The sequence below is a fragment of the Neomonachus schauinslandi genome, chromosome 5 (assembly GCF_002201575.2).
Source record: "Neomonachus schauinslandi chromosome 5, ASM220157v2, whole genome shotgun sequence".
Lineage (NCBI taxonomy): Eukaryota > Metazoa > Chordata > Mammalia > Carnivora > Phocidae > Neomonachus > Neomonachus schauinslandi.
The window spans coordinates 30,369,414-30,383,044 of record NC_058407.1 but is presented as its reverse complement, the minus strand read 5'-3'; the positions used below and the strand labels follow the sequence as shown (position 1 = coordinate 30,383,044).

Sequence of the window (13,631 nt, the reverse complement as noted above, 5' to 3'; positions counted from 1 at the left end):
TGGGAAAAAACTATCAACTCAAGCTCCACAATATCTTTAAAAATGAAACAAGATGGTGATGTCCAATGATGATGAGAAGAAGGATGGCTAAGATTTATCTAGTGATTACTCTGTGGGAGGCATGATTCTAAATGTTCCATGTATATTTATTCCTTTAAATACCATGACAATCTGTGCAGCAGGTTATTATTATCCTAATTTTACAGGTAAGAAAATGAAGGCACTGAGAAGTTAGATAACTTTCCAAAAGGTCACACAGCCAGTAAGTGGTGGGGCTGGAATTTTAGCCTATATATTTAGGTCCCAGGCCCATGTTCTTGACCACACAGCTCTGTGGCATATTAAATAAGACTGAGATGGCCAAAGCCAAAAGTAGCTGAGAACTTTAGAAGAAAAAAAAAAAAATTAACTAAAAGTATGACCTGCTGTCTATCTTTTTTATTTTCCTTAGACTCATTACCCTAGATTATAATCAACACCTGACCAATAATGTCCCACTGAGAGCATGATAACAGGCGCGTGGGCTGTAAGGCGAGACAGACAGAGGTGGGCTCCCCCTCCCCCTCCCCCTCCACCACATCCTGGCTGGGGTTGCCCAGCATGTTGCTTCATCCAGCATGCACAAAGTCGGCTGGCTGCAGGCTTCACAGATCTTCCCCTAGTGCCCATGACGATGCTAGTTCTCTTCTTCTGAAAGGGAACTAACATCCCCCTGTCCACCACCAGAACGCATGGTTGGTATGTACTCTCACCCCCCAGCTGGCCCGAGTAACTGGTCTCAGTCAGGGGCCTGGCTGGCCTGACACAACCACAGGGTCTCGCTGCCCGGAGAAGGGATGGGCACAGGAGCCAGGCTGAGAGCTGCCCCCGGCATTTTTCTAACTGGCGGTAGGACACGCTTTTCCTGTCCAGTCAGAGCTCTGAGGGCTTCTGCCCACAGCTGGCAGTGACCTCAGCAGCAGGGTGTTTGAGAGAATAGAGGCGGTGTGGAGGGAGGCCCAGAGAGACACTGCGGGCACTGGAGGCCCTGGTCCTAGTGTCCCCCTTCTTCACTCCAAGGTCACCAAACATCAGCCAATTAACCACCTCGAGAGGAGAAAAAGAATTTCTTTGGGTTTCTATCACTTTCAACTAGACGAGTTCTAACTTTAACTCTGAAACTCAGTTCCCTTATCTGCAAAACTGGGAAAATAAAACAAGAACCCTATCCTCCCAGGGCAGTTGGGGAAATATTTTAAGTACTTCAGCGGTGTGTCTTAAGAACAGAAAGGGACGCCTACAGTAGCACTCGTCCCAGAAGACCGTGGGGTCTTTCTCAGTTCCTCTCTCTGTCACAGCCCACGTGACAGCAAGAGGTGTTGGGCGCACCTCCAAGCTACGTCTAGAACCCAGCCACTCCTCGAAATCTCCACTGCCACCACCCCGGGTCCAAGCCGGGATGTGAACTACTACACACAACCTCCTAACGCCCCCTGCCTCTGCTCTGAGCTTGACAGTCCATTCTCCACACGGCAGTCCGAGCAATCCCACTAAAACGGTGGTCAGAGAGAGGAACACACTCCAGAGGCACCTCACCCCACTCAGCGTGCACGTCAGCTGTCCCCGACCTGGCTGCAACCTCCCTCGGCGCCTCTCCTGTTCCTTCCCCACACTCTGCTCCACACCAGCCTTCTCGCTGGTCCTCGACAGCCTCCAGGCTCACAACCCAGCGCTTCTGTACTGGTTTCCACTATCCAGGACATTCCTTTCCCAAATATATTCAAGCCTTGCCCCTCCCCCTCTGTTAGGTCTCAGCTCAAAGGCCACCCTCTCTGTGAGGCAGTCTCTGTTTAACACTGCAGCCCCCACCCCTTCCAATCCATTTTCCTGTTTATTGTCTCTCTCCCCTTTCTAGAATGTAAGCTTCCTGACAGCGAGAGGTTCTGACGGTTTTGTTTCCTATTCTTCCCAGCACACAGCAGGTACACAATATTTGCTGAATGAACGAATGAATGAGTTTGTCCTCATCCCCTTTTCTGGGGGTAGGGCGGGGGCGGTAAACATGGACTACAGCAGGAAAAAATGTGGAACTCTTACAACAAAACTTCACACTTACTTGGCACAGCGTACCCAGTGTGTATGTCGGTACAAGGAGTATAAGAAACGCTGGCGATACATGTTCCATACTTTGATGGATTTGTCTTCAGAGGCTGTAGCTAGAAACTGGCCATCAGCTGAAAAGTCTACACTTCGAACTGGAGCTGTATGAGCTTTAAATTCAGAGGATTTCCCTCTCCTGGAAATAAACAGTTTAATATTTATAACACTGGATTTCACTATAATCAATATGTAATCAGCATACAGACTTTGAAACATATAAAACAGTTTAACACCTATAAAAAATTAACAAAAGTATGAAAAGTTTCTTCATCAACACTCTTTAAAGCTGGTTTTATTAATTAAAGTCATAACCGATACTTAACAGGAAAGATCCTGGTGGTCCCACCCAGAAATGCACTTGCTGTTTTTGTTTTAATTGGAAGCTAGAGAATATTTTGAACAAATCTTGACCATGAATTTTGAGTTCCTGTTGTTCCTCTAGAAAGAGCAATAAATAGTTTAAAGAACCTGAAACCTAGAAAAGCTAAGACAGATGAAATGAAGAGCTCCAAGGAAGTATTTTCACACTAGGGCCATGTGGAACTTGTGTGGACCAGCAGTCTAGGTTGGGAGGGAAGAGATGCCCTTATTCCATTTTCCCCTCTACAGAACATAGCTCTAGGTGAGCTGACTTTCCTGTTTCCACTTGTGTTTTCACCCACCAGCAATGAGAACTGAGACCCTCGGGGTATATCTAAGTAAGGCCTTGCTTAGGCCAGGCCCAATCTTATACTCCTAAGCAAAACAAAGGACACATGGTAATAACATACGCCAGTTCTCAACACTTTGAAATTTCAGATGCTGCTTCTTTTTCTTGACTAGGGTGAGAAAAATAGAACAGGAAAAGAAAAGATGGAGAAAATAATGTGTGGCATTTAAGGAGAAGCACCAAAAAAAAAAAAAAAAAAAAAGTTAAAATAGTTACGGGCAGGCTAGCAGAGAGCACTGGAGTTCAAAGGTAGCATTTGGAAAGTACTACTTTGTGTCAGCATTCCAAAGTTCCCAAGACACTTCAGAAAGTGTCTTTCCATTCAGAAAGTCGTATTTATATATAACTGTTTGAAAAACATCGGGCAACAGAATGTGCAGAGTGAGAAGTGATACTCAACTGTTCCCCTTCTCTTCCCACATTCAGTAGGTCAAAAAACAGATTCAGTGATAGTGATATTGCTATCACTTCCCAAATATTCTTTCAACACCTCTTCTTTCTATCCCAGCTATGCTCACATTAAGGTAGATACACCCTCCATATCCTTCACCGAGATTATCGCAAAAGCGTCTTAACTGGTTTCCCTGCTCTAATCTTTTATCCCCCTCCAGTCACCTACATACCGTGCTTGCTACCTCCCTAAAAGTGTCATTCTAAGCATGTATATCTCAGCATAAATTTGTCACTGGCTGCCCTCCAAGAAAAGGTACAATGCCCAAGCTCTTCAGCAAGGCATCCTGCCGTTACACTGAACTTTGGACTCAGAACAGTCCCCGAACTTCAAACACACCTCTGTCTTTGCTAGATTAGCCTAGATTACTTCCTCCACCCCAACCCCCCTTGACCGACCCAAACAGGCTTAATTGCTCCCTATCTGCTACACCCATTTTGCTTATTACATTATACAGTACTTAAAAAAAAAATAGACCTGTTTCTCTTCTATTAAGCCGTGAGTTTTTTGTGTTTTTTTTGTTTTTTAGGACAGGAATGATGATTTGTTCATCCCTATAAGACCAGCATCTAGCACAATATCAGGCATATAAAAATAGCTCAATACATTTTGTTGAATTCCACTGGGAAGAGTCACTACTTAAGGTTCTTAGATCCATCCCGGCTTATCCCTCCAGTGGTCTGTAGAAGGTAAAAGTGACTTTGTCAAAAATTTCCATCACCTGATACATATTATACCATGCAAAACCTAAAATTGATATTTTTTTTAAAAAATAGGAAGGAGCATTCAGGGTCTGGTCCAGTGAAGTTTCAAGGGAAAGTTCCCATGAGTGGCAGTTAGGAGTATAGCCTAGAGAAAACAAAGACAAGACTGGCATCTGCTATGAGCAGGAAGCCAGGAGATGGTCCGAATCATCGGAATCTGCCCTGCTCTTTAGGTCTACACTCCACACTCCAGCAGGCTATCCGGCTGGACTTCTTTCTAAAGGGCCCGCCTCTTGGCTATACTCTGGTGTCACCCCTGGACCCGGGCTCAACAGGAAGACGCAGGAAACCACAATAGCAGTGCCTTGGGCTTGCTGTGCTGTGGCTTAACTGCTTTGTAGCTCCTCACCTCGCCTTGACATTGGCTCTCTGCCCACACATATTTACGTCCCCTTTGTGCCCACATTCTCTTGACTGCCCACTGTGATGAACTCCGGGCCGGAACTGCTTCCATGCTTGTTCCTACTATTCTCCCCTAGCCTGCCAGTCACCAGGTGTGGTGTTGGCGAGTACGGCCGCCTACTCCCTCTCATCCCTATATGCACATGCCGCTCCTCCCCACACGAGGGGGAATCTACCGATTTCTCCTCCCTCTGAATCTGGGCTGGTTGTGACTTACTTTGACCCACAGAATGAGGCAGAAATGACACTAGAAGTGTCAGACCTAGCCCTTCAAAGGACCAGCAGCTTTCATTTTTACTGTCCTAGAACCCAGCTGCCAGGACAAGGAAGTCCTTATCCAAGTGCAGAGAGGGCAAACGGAGGACCAGGTGCCCCAGCCAACAGCCAGCACCAGGCCGCAGGCGTGAGTGAGGTGCTGGGCCTGCCAGCTTAGTGAAGCTGAGTAACAGCCAACATCAAATGGGGCAGAAGAACCATCCAGATAACCCACAGAATTATGGGGAATGACAGTTACTGTATTAAGTTAAATTTTGAGGATGGTTACGCAGCAATAACTGATGTATCAGTCTCTATCCCACTGCTATGACCCACGATTGCCCTGGCCCCACGATGCTACGATTTAGGAAGAGGAACCAGAGACATCTACTCAAGCCCAACTGTGGCACTTAGATTAGCCCATACAAATTAATGATTGTATGCTTTTAGCGTTTCTACCCTTGTATATAGTTTAGTCCCTTAGAGTTCCTTGAATTAGTAAGGGCAGACGGAAGCTTGTTGTGCTGAAGACAGTAGAACCACTAGCCCTAAATCCTCAAAGTTAAGGATTTTAGAAAACACTTTCCCTTTTGGACCCCAAACCAGTCTCCCTCCCTCGCAGCTCCCCTGTACGTTGCCACCCGGAGTGTCATGAGAACATGTCGCTTCTCTTCAGTAGTTCTCACTACCGTCAGGGTGATGTTCAGATTTCTCAGCCTGGAGTTTCCCTTGGGTGGTGGCAGAAAACAGAAGTGCCTCCTGGCAGGAAAATGCCCTGTGAACGTCCACAGGTGCCACAGGTGGGGGTGCCTGAGACTGTTCAGTCACGTACCACGAATCAAGTCCTGCCACAGTAGAGCCAAGGCAAATGCTCAAATTCCTATTCTCTGAGGTATTTGTGGGGGGAAATGATATGATGTGTGGGAGTTGTTCTAAAAATACTCTAGCTTAAAAAAAAAAAGAGGAAGGGCATGGATGGAGCCACTGATAACTGTTATAAAGATAGCTGCTGGAGGTGGCTGGAGAGTATGGGGGAGAAGTCGTTGTGCTATTCATTCTGTTTTCATGTGTGTTTGAAAACACATAATTACGAGTTCAAAAAAAAAGAGCTCAAGAGCTTTTTAAAAAATCATGGCTCAATAATTGCTTAAAATACATAAGCTATCAGCTAGGATTTAAAAAGCCTCTTAAAGAGAGATTTGTTACAACAGGATAGGAATGCAATGATTTGTCAGAAAACTTTCTTTAGCCAGAAAATTCCGGAGCCCAATAATGAATGATATGCACCAAAGAATAGTTCTGGCTCAGGGATTAATAGATATCCAAAGGCCCCCAAAAGATCCACAGATGGGCGATAGTAGGTTAATAAATTATAAAATTTCAGTTATACATGTCGATCTGTATCTCTCTGGGGAGACAATCTGAAGTTTACAATAGATTTATAAAGGGATTGATAACCATCCCGCTGCCAAAAAAAAAAAAAAAAAAAAAAAACCCTTAAGCATATTTCCATGGCTAGAAATAGGTTTCAAATAGAAGAGATAATTATGAGTTAAAGATGAGGAAAAAAGGGTGTGAAATAGTTTGCTAACTTCATGACAAGGGCAACACGTCTTGCATGTGGCTCGGACTAAGGGCAGTGCAGGTAACCAGGAGTTCAGGCATTCCCAAGAAGTACAGAAGGAACAGCCAGGCTCATTTTCTTTCACATTCCTATATCCAGAGCATATCAGGTATTTCTTTGTTTCTCTTACTTATCAGGAATCCAGAGTCTAACAGTTCTGTCCCGTGAAGCAGATGCCAACAAGTTTCCAAGTGGGGAAAACTGCACGCTGGTTACAACATCCTTGTGACCCACATATCTGAAAGCCCTGGCTTGTGGCTTGCAATTCCACAGCATGAGAAACGTGTCCCAAGAAGCAGTAGCTATCAGGAAAGAGAAAAACAAACCACTGAGTGTTAAAATGCAAATATAGGCATGTCTAATTACAATGGGCAGCCTATCTAGTAACAAGAGGTCCAGGTAACAGAGGGGCTGGATGTTGTAAGGCTGACCAGGTAATGGAAAAAAATATTTTAAAAAGCAACCCAAAGCTCCATCATTAATGTGCAAGCTTGGCTGCGTCCTATGCAACCACAAGTCAGGATTACTGGCTCCTGCATCTGGCTGGAGCTCGATGACAGTTTACTAGAAGGTGGCAGCACAGCATAACACAGTCCACAGGACTAGAAGAAGTTTTGTCTCTAACTCTCAGGGTGACTGGGAAAGTTACTTAACCTCTGGGTCACAAAGACCGAACGCTTTTCCTGAGAGGGCTGTATGAGATGATTTTTTAAAACTGTTTAAGTGGAGAGAATTTCACACTTAAGAGGAAACATAAGAATAGTATAAAGAAGATTAATATACCCTTTGCCAGATCTACCTGATGTTAATGTTGTGCCCCATTTGGTTTGTAATTGACTCTTATGCTCACTTGTGCTCACTCTTTCTCTCCATATGCAAGCGAGCTCGCTCTCTTTCCCTCTCTCTCTCTCTCTCTCACACACACATTTTTCTTTCCCCGAACCATTTGGAAGTAAATACACCATCATAGCATCTTTATTCCTAAATACTTCATTGTGGTTTTTTTTTTAAAGATTTTATTTATTTATTTGAGAGAGAGAGTGAGAGAGAGCATGAGAGGGTAGAGGGTCAGAGGGAGAAGCAGACTCCCTGCCGAGCTGGAAGCCTGATGTGGGACTCAATCCTGGGACTCCAGGATCATGACCTGAGCCGAAGGCAGTCGCTTAACCAACTGAGCCACCCAGGCGCCCTTCATTGTGTTTTTCTAAGAATAAGGATACTCTCCTATGTGCCCATAGTACCATCAACTTCAGGAAGTTGATTATTGACAATACTTTAATCTACCAACAGTTTTCCAGTTCTGTTAACTGACCCAGTGATGTCTTTTATAGCTGGATAAGGTGATCTTGAAAGTCTCTTTCTGCTCTGGCATTCTACAATTAATAAAAGAATTGTGTATGTCAAACAATAGCTTAAGGCTTTAAGGCAATAAAAACAAATGCAACCAATGGTGGACATAAATGCTTCCGACAAAGAATGAACAAATAAACAAATGAAAGATCAATCTAACTCTTGCCCCCAAATCAAATTTTATATATGCATGCAGCCCCCAAGTTACCCCAATAATAGGAACCAGGTCAATAAGAATCACCGTCTAGATTGCAGAATTCTTAGAAAAAAATGCAACTTTATAAACTTGAAATACAATTAGTATTACTGTTAGAAGAGAATATAAAGTTACTGAAAACCTTCTAATTTCTTTAGCCATAGATAAAATTCACGTGGACTTAGGCATGCATTGTTTCCATGTAAAATAGCTAAAGTGAATTTTAAAGTTTCAGGCTATAATGCTGTATACTACCCCCTTTTTAAAAAATACAAAAAGTTGATGTTCCACCACAATGCATAAGATTATTAAATATTTATATTAGAGTCTGAATGATCTGGAGCTAATGTAGACAAAATAGGGAAAACAATGAATTATTACATGCGTTATACTTAGGACCCTATTCGAGATCTAAAGTATTATGCTGCAAATAAGATCTACAAAAAGAAGACACAATCCCTTGCCTCAAGGAATCACAACATCATAGAGGAGACAGTTCATTAATATCATACACATTCAGAGGACTTATACAAATTATTCATTCTATTTTCTGTACCTCCCACTCCTCTTTATCTACTGTGTCCACTCCCCCCCTGTTAAGCACACTATGTTCTTTGTATTTATCAGTCTGTTTCTTTTTTTGTTTGTTCATTCGTTTTGTTTTTAGATTCCATATATAAGTGAAATCATATGGTATTTGTCTTTACCTGACTTATTTCACTTAGCATAATACCTTTGAGGTCCATCCATGTTGTCACAAATGGCAAGATTTCATTCTTTTTATATGGCTTAGTAATATTCCAGTGTGTGTGTGTGTGTGTGTGTGTGTGTACATACCACATCTTTATCTGCTCATTCATCAATGGACACTTGGGTTGTTTCCGTATCTTGGCAATTGTAAATAATGCTACAGTACACATAGGGGTGTATATATCATCTTAAATTAGTATTTTTATTTTCTTTGGGTAAATACCTAGTAATGGAATTACTGGATCATATATTTCTAATTTTTTGAAGAATCTCCATACTGTTTTTCATAATAGCTGCAAAATTTATGATCCCATCAAGAGTGCATGAGGTTCTTCTTTACATCCTCGCCAACACTTATTTCTTGTCTTCTCGATTCTAGCCATTCTGAGAGGTTTAAGGGGATATCTTGCTGTGGTTTTTATTTGTATTTCCCTCGTAATTAGTGATATTGAGCATCTTTCCATATGTCTGTTGGCCATCTGTATGTTTTCTTTGGAAAAAATGTCTATTCAGCTCCTCCTCCCATCTTTTAATCAGATTATTTGTTTTTGGGGTGTTGAATTGCCTAAGTTTTTTTCTATATTTTGGATATTAATCCCTTATCAGATATATCATTTGCAAATATTTTCTTCCATTCACTAGGTTGCCTTTTTGTTTTGTTAGTGGTTTCCTTCACCATGCAAGAGCTTTTTATTTTGGTGTAGTCCCAATAGTTTATTTTTGCCTTTGTTTTCCTTGCCCGAGGAGACAGCTTCTAGAAAAATGTTGCTAAAGTTGATGTCAAAGAGATTACTGCCGATGTTTTCTTTTAAGAGTTTTATGATTTTAGGTCTCACATTTAGGTCTTTAGCCCATTTTTTTCACTGAAATTGAATTTTTATTCCAAATGACTGTAATGGCTAGAAAGACAACAGAAAAAACTGAAAATGATTTGTTTAACTGGAAATTAGAAGTAGTTGATTTCAGGAGAGCAAGCAATGACAGCCTGGCACTCTGATAACAGTCATAACTAAGAAAGCATAAAAATAATCCATGTCCCTCTGACACACAATCTGGATGTGCAGCACGTACAACAAATAACATCAAAAGAAAGAAAGGAGGAAAGAAAAGAAAAATAGGGGACAAATCCACAAAATTCCAAACCTCAGAAATTAACATTCATTTAAGCACACAGTAGTGAAGGTTTTTGGTAGCAAAACTTTTTCATAGTTCTTAAAAGGGAAGTCTTCAAAAGTACTTCTTCAAATTCAAAAGCTAAAAACAATGAAGAGAGAACAGTTACACTGGCTTAAAAGAGCTGCTGCCTGTCACAAAGATGACGATCAGTCCTACTTCCAAGCATAGTGAGATCTGATGAACCCGACAACAGAACGGAGAGGCCGCCTGGTAGGCAATGACATCACTGTGAAACAGTTCATTAATAAATATCATACGTGTTCAGAGGATTTTTCATATATTCTTCATTCTTAGTGTTATGTGGGGTGGCTAGTGATCCTTCCTGAGGAAAGGGCTTTTTTTTAAAAAAAATATTTTATTTATTTATATGGGAGAGAGAGTACGCATGAGTGGGGAAGGGCAGAGGGAAAGGGAGAAAAAATCCAAAGCAGACTCTGCACTGAGATCACAACACGAGCTGAAACGAAGAGTCCGACGCTTAACCGACTGAGCCACCCAGGTGCCCCTGGAAAGGGCATTTGCACATAGACTTGGTGCAGTGAGGATTGATTCAGGCTGACTTGTGGAGGAAGAACGCTCTCTGGGCAGAACAAACACCACGCATGACTGCCCAAGTCAATGTATTTGAAAGACTGAGGAACAGCAAGGAGACCAGCATGTCCACAGTGGAGAGCAGAAAATGAGAACAGTGGGGTGAAAGCTAAGAAGAAAGCAGATTCCAGGCAAAGAGCCATGGTAAGACATGTCTATTTCATGCTAAGTGCAGTGGGAAATCTTTGAAGGATTTTGAGCAAGGGGGATCTCATGATCTGAGTTAAGAAAATTACCACTCTTACAGTAAGAAAGGACGGTCTTTACAAAAAATGATGCTGGGTCACCTGGATATTCCTAAGGGGGAAGAATGTATCTTGACTTTTACATTTTATACTAAACAGAAAAATAATTCCATATAGAGTATAGATCTAAAAATGTGATAGGTAAAACAACACATTACGACTAGAATGTAGGAGAATACCTTCATGACCAATGGGTAGGCAATAAACAGGACATGAAAATGATTAAATTACTAAAATTACTAAAGGAAAAGCAATAATTTGTACTACACCAAAATTAAGAAACTGTGTTCATTGAAAGATACTACCAAGTGAGTAAAAAGGCAAGCCAGAGTAGAAGAAGATATTTACAGTACATCTATCCCACATTGAACCCAGAATCTGTAAAGAACCCTACAAATCAATAAGAAAGGGCAAGAAAATAGGCAAAAGGCCTAAATAGGTACTTCATAAAGGAAGATATACAAATGGTCAACAAACGTATGAAATGGTCAATTCAATGAGTCTCTCAGCAAATGCAAATGCAATGGATGAGACAGCACTACACACTCGTCAGAATGTCTACAATGAAAAAGATATATAATACCAAACCTGGATGAGGATGTGGAACGCCTGGACCTCTCATATAATGCTGAGGGTCATAACCATTTTGGAAAACTGTTTTGACATATCTGCTGATGCCGAATATACACTTACCGTCTGACTCAGCAGTTGCACTCCTAGGTATATCCCTGACAGAAACTCTTATGTATGTTTAGCAAAAGGCAGATAATAATAATGTCTGTGGCAATATGATCCCAAATGGACCAAAACTAGAAACCCAACTATCCATCAAAGATGGATACATAAACTGTTGTGTCTTCATACTGTGTACCTCCTGGGTAATGAAGTTTCATTTATATGAAGTTCAAGGAGTAGTAAAACTCATCAACGGAGTTAGAAGTCAGTATACAGATTATTGGGGGGGCAAGAAGGGAGGACAGTGGCTGCAAGGGAGCACAAGGGGGACTGCTGGGGGTACTGGTTCTGGGTGTTGGTTAAATGGGCATGTCACATTATGAAAATTTATCAAGTTGTCCAATTTGGTTACATATCTTATATTTCAATAAAACCTAGAAAAAAATTTAAAATATCACTCTGCTCTGTGCAGAATATACAGGGGGCACGGAGACAGAATTGAGGAAAGTGGTGGTTTAGACTAAACTGGAGGCCATGGAAATGGGAGGAGTCAAAATTAAGATATATTTAAAGGTAGGGGCACCGGTGCCTCAGTCGGTTAAGGGTTCAACTTGTGATTTCGGCTCAGGTCATAACTTTAGGGTTGTGAGACTGATCCCTTTATTGGGCTCTGCTCTGGGTGTGGAGCCTGCTTCAGATTCTCTCTCTCCTCTCCCTCAGCCCTCCCCCACCCCAAAAGATACATTTAAAGATAGAGCCTGTGCAGTCTGCAACTGGATTCAATGTAAGGAAGAGAAAAAGCAGCAGCAAAGGTGCCAGGCTTTTGGACTGGACACCCAGATGAATCTTAGAGCCATCTAATAAAATCAGAAAAACCAGAAGAAAAGGAGGTTGGTGGTGTGGGAACCGAGACTTCTTTTTTAGGACACAGTAAGTTGGAGATGCCCATTAGACATCCAAGTGGAAATGTCAAGTAGTGGGAGGGGTATACTCACCTAGAGCTCAGGGAGAGATTTTAGCTGTACATTGTGATGGTTAAAAGAGCAAACTATAGAATTAGACTCCCTGAGTCTATCACTTACCAGCTATGTGTCCTTGGGCAAGTTACTCAGCCAGGACACTCCATCTGCAAATGAGGTGTTTAAAATAATAAGAGAAATGATACTTGTAATTCATGGCTGGCACACAGAAAACACTCAAAGGTACCTCTTATTACTACTGTTTTTGGTACTGTTGGCCACAGGAGCAGTCTAGTGCAAGGACTAGACACTGGATAGGATCACCCGGGAAGTGAGACTAGATGAAGAACAGCGTGAAGGCACCTAACCTTGAAAAGGAAGAGCAAAGGAAGGAGCCATAAATAAAATAGGAGGGGACAAGCAGATTTTGCTGTCCAGGAACTCAACAAGTATTCCAAGAGGGTGACGAGCTGTATCCAATGCTTTAAAGAGATTTAGTAATATTAGGCCTGAAAAGGACCAGCTACATAATTTGTGGGGCCCAATGTAAAATGTAAATGTGGAGGCCCTTGTAGAAAAACTGTTAAGAATTTTAAGACAGCGAGGGGCGCCTGGGTGGCTCAGTCGTTAAGCGTCTGCCTTCGGCTCGGGTCATGATCCCAGGGTCCTGGGATCGAGCCCCGCATCGGGCTCCCTGCTCGGCGGGAAGCCTGCTTCTCCCTCTCCCACTCCCCCCTGCTTGTGTTCCCTCTCTCGCTGTGTCTCTGTCAAATAAATAAAATCTTAAAAAAAAAAAAGAATTTTAAGACAGCGATAGCAGGACATTAAACCAGGTATGAGACCTAAATGACTATATAGGTCATATGCCTTCAAAACTGGTCCTGGGCCCGAGGACCAACTATTGGTTTGGCAATAAGAACTGTGTCAGTAGGGCGCCTGGGTGGCTCAGTCGTTAAGCGTCTGCCTTCGGCTCAGGTCATGATCCCAGGGTCCTGGGATCCAGCCCCGCATCGGGCTCCCTGCTCTGCAGAAAGCCTGCTTCTCCCTCTTCTACTCCCCCTGCTTGTGTTCCCTCTCTCGCTGTGCCTCTCTCTGTCAAATAAATAAATAAAATCTTAAAAAAAAAAAAAAGAACTGTGTCAGTAAAGTGGTGGGATCAGAGCTGGAGTGGTGTGGGTTGACGAGAAAATGTGAGGGAGGCGGCACAAAGAGTTAATATATACAATTGATTCTTTTTTTTTTTTTTAAAGATTTTATTTATTTGTATGACAGAAAGAGAGAGAGAGCACAAGCAGGGGACGCGACAGGCAGAGGGAGAGGGAGAAGCAGGCTCCCCGCTGAGCAG

The 13,631-nt window shown here is 42.4% G+C and overlaps 1 protein-coding gene across 1 annotated transcript in view; it reads right to left on the bottom strand.

Annotated features, from left to right (window-relative positions):
- The window catches only part of POC1B (POC1 centriolar protein B), a 92,897-nt gene that overhangs the window by 62,705 nt on the left and 16,561 nt on the right, over positions 1-13,631 (bottom strand). The window contains exons 3-4 of the mRNA XM_044915362.1: positions 6,475-6,646; positions 2,096-2,275 (exon numbers count right to left, since the gene is read on the bottom strand). Of these exons, the coding sequence (XP_044771297.1) occupies positions 2,096-2,275; positions 6,475-6,646 (352 nt within the window). The remainder of the gene's footprint in view (positions 1-2,095; positions 2,276-6,474; positions 6,647-13,631) is intronic.